Source organism: Panthera pardus, unplaced genomic scaffold, assembly GCF_024362965.1.
Source record: "Panthera pardus isolate Hobbes unplaced genomic scaffold, ASM2436296v1 HiC_scaffold_12, whole genome shotgun sequence".
NCBI lineage: Eukaryota > Metazoa > Chordata > Mammalia > Carnivora > Felidae > Panthera > Panthera pardus.
In genome coordinates this window covers 26,420,480-26,426,839 of record NW_026526677.1, presented here as the reverse complement: position 1 = coordinate 26,426,839, position 6,360 = coordinate 26,420,480, and the positions used below count along the sequence as shown (strand labels likewise).

The 6,360-nt window shown below is 42.9% G+C and overlaps 1 protein-coding gene across 5 annotated transcripts in view; it reads right to left on the bottom strand.

The window, feature by feature from the left end:
- Positions 1-4,124: 4,124 nt before the first annotated feature.
- Positions 4,125-6,360, bottom strand: part of SLC1A2 (solute carrier family 1 member 2) — a 141,292-nt gene continuing 139,056 nt past the window's right edge. For all 5 annotated transcript variants that reach the window (XR_002086059.2, XM_019470113.2, XM_053899835.1 and 2 more), the window contains exon 11: positions 4,125-5,784. Coding sequence is in view for 4 of the 5 variants with exons in the window: in XM_019470113.2 (XP_019325658.1) it covers positions 5,713-5,784 (72 nt within the window). In the remaining variant the exon portion in view is untranslated. The remainder of the gene's footprint in view (positions 5,785-6,360) is intronic.

The following is a 6,360-nucleotide window of genomic DNA, read 5'->3' as shown; positions in this document are numbered from 1 at the left end:
AACCCCGTCCTTTCAGCCCCGGTCTTACATCATGGCTCCTCAAATCTAAAGAGCTGAAGTCTTCTCTGGCAATAAAGGTGCTCACAGCACATTCAATACCAAACCTATTCCATATTTAGCAGAAGTCTGGACACAGAGCGAGGATGAAGGCAGCGGCCCATTGCAAGCAGTACCAGAAAGTGCAAGAGGGTGTTGAAAGGCCACGGCTGGTGGCACGCACCTTGCAGACAGACCATGCATTTTACCTACCTTAGAAATTCCTGAGGTATTGACGAGGGCAATGGTAACCAGCCCAGCTCCACTCTTGTGAGACAGAGCTTCTACGTGGTGCCCATGATAAAAACGAACCAGGGGGACAATTTGAGAGTGAATTCAAATATCCCTGCTCATCTCTCCAGAGAAAGGACTGGGCCCAGGCTCAGCCTGTGCTTGGATGCGCGTGACTGCATACAGGCAGAGAGGGAAGATAGTGACAGATGGTTGCTGTTATTCTGTAAATCTTGCACCAAATTTCATAAAAGTGTTCAAGTTTACTTGCCAAAGCCTCCCCAATTCCCATACTGGGTTGGCAATTAGGACGGTTTGGAGAAAACCGTGTGTTTGGGGTGTTTGGAAGGGGCTCTGTTGCTACAGCAGGAATGATCTAAGGCCTTGAGTGAAGCTATGGACGCACCCTGCCCCTTGGCCAAGCAGCAGTTTCCTCTGAGCTCAATCGCTACTTCTACGAAGACAGTGAGTTAGGCAAAGGGCAGTTTTGTAAAAGGATGTCTGTTGGCATCCCAAAACACAAACTGTGGATTAATATGGCCAGCTTCCAAGCTTGTTGTAAAACATCAAATGAAGAGAGAGGCTTGAGTTTAATATCCCCCCAAGGGGATGAAAAAAGATCCAAAGTGATTATTCACCAGCGAGGGCCACTCCGACTTAAATGATACGTAAGTCATATTTTATAATAGTAAGCCTCTAATAAAATAAGAAATTAAAGCAGAGATCATAATATCACGGATTCTCAGGACTGGAAGAGGGTTTTAATCACTTAAGCCGACCCCTTCACTTTACATATGGGAAGGAATGAGGTTTGGGCATAAAGTGACTTGTGTAAGTTATACAGCTACAAACTGGCACCATCCAAGTCAAATGTTTCCTGTACCCAATTGGGTCATTTCTCATCATCCCTATGTCATTACCTGAATTTGTTGTGCTATGCTATGCAATGGGATAGTGTCCAAATAAGATTCCTTGCCATCTTTTCTAAAGCCAACTCTTGCACTGACACATGTGGGCTTCTACTCAATTGTCTCTTAAGCAGCAACGATGGCAGGTGGAATAAGAAAGGAGGAGGAAGGGTGGGGCCTTGGGTTTTCCTTTTGGGAAAACCATAAGCTACTGTTGCATGAGAAGCTTTGGACTTGCTCCACCTAAGGAGAACAGTCTGCCGATAGGGCACCTGCCTGGGGTGGCGCTCAACGGCCCATATCCTAAGTTTTAACCAGAGGGCACCGGAGATACGGAGACCATTGATCTCTGACAACTAGATTTACAAAACTCTCACTTCAGAATTTCTTCAGGCTCTTTGCTTAATCTTTTTATGTTCTCAGAGAGAGTATAATGCTAAGTGAAATAAGTCAGAGACAGACAAATACCATAGGATTTCACTCATATGTCAAATTTAAGAAACAAATGAAGAAAGAAAAGAGAGACAGACAAAAAAAAAAAAAAAAAAAAACCAGAATTTTGAATATAGAGAACAGACCTGTGGTCACTAGAGGGGAGATGGGGTGTGTGTGAAACAGGTGATGGGGGTTAAGAGTATACTTATTGTGACCCAAATATTCCAAGAGCAAGTATTACGACAACTGAAAAAAATCTATCATTGGTCCATTTGCTTGGCTTGGAATGAGTTTATTTGGAGAATAAGAAGAGTAAAACCAACTATATGGCCCTAAGAATTAAAAAGCAGCACAGAAGAGCCACCTCCACTGGGTGTAACTGCTGAGCACTTTTAGCCATAAAGCCAAGCAAGGGCTACAAAGACCTGCTCCTCAAGAGTCTGAACTATGAAAGAATTCTCTCTGAGCATGTGCGTACCTGTTTGGACTTACTGCTGTATTTCCTGGGAAATACAGCACAGACAGAACCCGTAATCCTGACAAAAGTAAAATATTGTACTAAAAACTAAAGGAAGCGGGACAGTTGCAAAAACATGGCAGGATTGGGTTTCTTTTCAGAAACCTGGCAGATGAGTTACCCAACTCCAAAAGGGTTTCTTGATGAGACACACTGCCAAATGACCCACTTCCCCATGCAAGGTTGCAAATAACCCGAGGCCCTCTAATCAACCAGTCATTGGGATTCCTGACATCTCCTACCAGGAATACATCTCCCCACAAATTGAATTTCCCTGAAGCCTTTGTCAGTTTCCACCAGTCTAAATCCAGGAGCTAGGCATTGGGGTACCCTTTCTTTCTGCTGACGAGTAGTTGCAGGGGAGAAGCAAATCAGCTGACCAGCAGTTGCAGGGGAGAAGCACATACTTGTCTTTTACGGACAAGGTAACTTCTGCAGGCAATGAGACCCTAGACTGTGTTTCCACACACAACAGGAAGTGAATAATTCAATCTGACATCTACTCGGTTCAGATCTTATTACTTGAAGTCCATATTGAAGATCTACATAATCTACACGATTGCCTTGGTTCTTTGATACTCTATATGGGAGGCACATCCTCAAAGATCCCACCTTGAGAGATAAGCCATTCTTCTTGCTGACTGGATTTGGCTCTTTGCATTGTAGTTAGTAAGTACATGATGATTCTACTTGGGTTTCCCAGCGGGCAAAAATCGTAAAGGGGAAGATAAAAGTCTGGTTAGTTGGTTTGCTCTCAAAATGACGCGGATTCCTAAGAAGAGTGAATGGGTCTGTAACAAAATGGCGTTGCCGAAGCCCTGACTTACTGACCTCATAGGATGAGCGTGTGGTTCTGGCCTGCTGTGTCTGCATATAGCTTTTATGCATCATCAAATATTAATGGACTGTTATAAGCATTTATATCTGTGTTGAACCTATTAATATAAATCTATGCATATAACTGACAGATTATACAGATCTTATTTAGAAAAAGTGTCTTGGAGGTATACTATGGATCTGTTTGTTCTGTTCATGGCACACATGATGGGCAAGGAAAGCCCAAATGGGCATGGCATAAGAAGAATGAATGAGACCTAAAAAAATAGAGAACACAGTCATACGTCAGCTCTACATACATCCTGGATTTTCAGCTTAGTCCTGAACTTGACAGATTATTCATTTTTAATGTGATTTGTCGAATTTCCAGATGAATGTGATTTCCTAAGCATATTCTCATGAAATTTGTTACATGTAGTCTAAAACCAGAAAAACCTGCTTTGCTAAGCATACACCTTGTTTCTCCTGAATCATTGTCCCCTTATGTATTCATAGGATAAGTAGGAAAATGCTGACGACAAAGCAAGGCAGGAAGACATTTAGGCAGAGTCTTGGGAAGACAATCCTGAGACCACTCTTTCGGGAAACATGTCAGCGTGTACGAGTGCTAACCTGGCCTTGAACGGCAAAACCCACAAACTCCTCGCTGCCTTGCCTAGATCCTTCTCTTCGCCATAAAAAAGCTCTCGGGAGCACCACTTAAAGACAATCCATAACAGTTTCATAGCTAAATCCAGGAACTGTCCCCTTGACCCACAATATCTGCTCTAAAGGATGCATTTTCCACTACTACATTTCAGCACGTCCTTGGCCACCCAGTCAACTGTCCATCTAATGAAAATGAAGAACCAATGGCAATTTTTTTTTAAAGGCAAAAAGCTGCTTAATACTGCTCAATAGTGATCCTTATCCAAAAATAACAAGGGTTTCAGAGACAAAAGCAATTGGAAGCTCACGTCTCTTGTATGTTCCAAAGGTGTCTGGTTTGGAAAAGAAAAGTCATCAGGAATAGGTACTAAAGCGTATGGGATGTCTATCACCCCTTCTCCCCAAAGAATTTGAACTCTACGACTACTCACGTATACCCCAGCACCCATCTGCTGGCCTCTGATGACCACCCGATTCCTACGTGTGGACCCAGCTTCTACACACTCTTCAGAGTTAGTCAAGTGTACTTTACTTCTCAGTGATTCACGTTCAAGTTCCCAGCAGACTCCCAAAGCCAGCAACCTTAGGAAAATACTGTGAGTTATTCAACGGGAAAAGGATAGTAGCGACATCAACAGATTTAGCTTGCACGATCTATCATCCGGAGTCATTGGGTGCCTGTGGCATACAAGGCACTGTGCTAATCCATTTGTATTACTGACTCCCTCAAACTGTGACAGCCTTGAAAAGATTCCGTCTGTGAAGCTGGAAGGAGTCATCATTTGCTCCCATTTCAGGGCTCAAGGCTGCCTTGACTTTGCCACAGGAATGTCACCTTTATAGGGATTTGCCCATGCTTGTTTTCTGTTCCTTGCTACAAAGAAGACTAGGGAAGAAGACGGACCCTGCTTTCAACTGTGCCCTGTACCTGGTTTTATGTGCTTTGAGAGAATAGTACCAAAAGCTTTCTACACATTCGATCAATGACAGTGTTTTGCTCTCATCAAGAGGTGGTGTTAAAAGAGGCATAGCCAACATAACTGTCCTCCATGTGTGAGGAGAGTAAAATGATTAGGTCTTCCAGGTTAATGAGGCTATAACTGAAATAATTTGGGGATTAAAAATGCCTTTTTTTTTTCTTGGTTAGAAACCCAAACAAGTATTTGAGGGCTGAAGCAAAGAAAGGAAAGCATAAATCAAATAATCTCACTCGATTTCACTATGTCAGGTGAATGCAAACCAAACCCAAACAAATTGGATTGTTTGAATCTGGTTCAAGTCTGCGTTGGCTGTGCTCTCTTACTTTTGTCAATATGTACAGCGGCTATGTGCAAATTACATGCTAATCCATTATCAAATTTGGAGCAAATTATGAAACATACTTTGAAATGTCAATAACTATTGCCACAGACTAGGTAAGGGTGGAGCAGAAACTCAGCGGGTTCCGTGATCAATTGTCGCGAGGAGCACAGTGCCCACTAGAATTTTCTTTGAAATACTTCATTTCAAGACTATATATATATATATATATATATATATATATAGAAGCTAGATCATCAGAGTTCCCTAAGGCAGGTATTTGCTTTTAATCAACACATGGGCAAACTCTACAAGACATTTCGAGAGAATTAACTTCTAGAGGCTTCTAACAGAATCTCTTGCGCGTAATGAAGCGGAAGCATGAAAAACACTTGACGGGATCACACGCTGAGTGTCTGCTCGTCATCCCAAATCCCCGGAGTGCACCACATTGCGTTAGTCGTATCCCCCGGGGAAAAGAGCGCCCACGGCTCTGCATTTAGAGAGAAAAGGGAAGCCGGCAAGAATGCGCGTTCAGTTCCAACTGGTTCCTCCAGCAGCATCCATCCAAACAATAATACGGGCGAGAAAACGAGACGGTTACGAAGCATGACTTGGCAAACACACAGCACCGTGCCTATCACTGACTCACAACAGATCCTCGAAGCCTCGGCTAACGGATTAAGTAAACACAGAAATAAATGCATCTTTTTTTCTTTTTAAAGAAAGCTTGTTTTGAACTCTCTTTTACCATAAGATAAGCTGGGGAGTTTATTCAAGAATTTGCTGAGAGTCATATCCTTATTTTTCACGCTTCCAAGGTTCTTCCTCGACACCGCCGTCGGCTGACTTTCCGTTGGCTGCCAGAGTTACCTGAAAATAATCACCATCAACATCCAGCTTACAGGCCACGAACCAGAAAACCACCCCGTGGGTTATGTGGAGAAGCACGAGATCTGAGTTACACTACATGACTTACATGTTGGCTTCAAATGTGGTTCTTTCCAAATTGATTTTGAGCCCGTCTTGCTTTTCGACACTGATTTGTAAATAGTGAAAAGTACATATTTGCCTTGGGGAGTACAGAGGAACTGGAGAGAGTCTGAAATTTGGGACATGAGTTCTACTAATGCTTTCAGGGTGGCGGGGGCGTCTAGCTACACATAGACCCATCAGAGAATAATGCAGCCCTTAACAAACAGTGCCCTTGTGCTACTCCATACAACCAGAGAAAAATCCAGAACTAGACAGCTAGTTCTACTCATGCACAGCTAGTGAAGGGTTCAGTTGCCATGAGGCCAGGTGGAGTTTATACACGTCCAGTTTCGAAATCGTAAATCATGATGGCGTGGATACCAGGTAAGCTGTCCAGGCTTTAAAAATCGAGAAGGAAAGGGGAATTAAAAGCCAGACGTCCAAATTATTTCCAAATTATATCCAAATTATTCC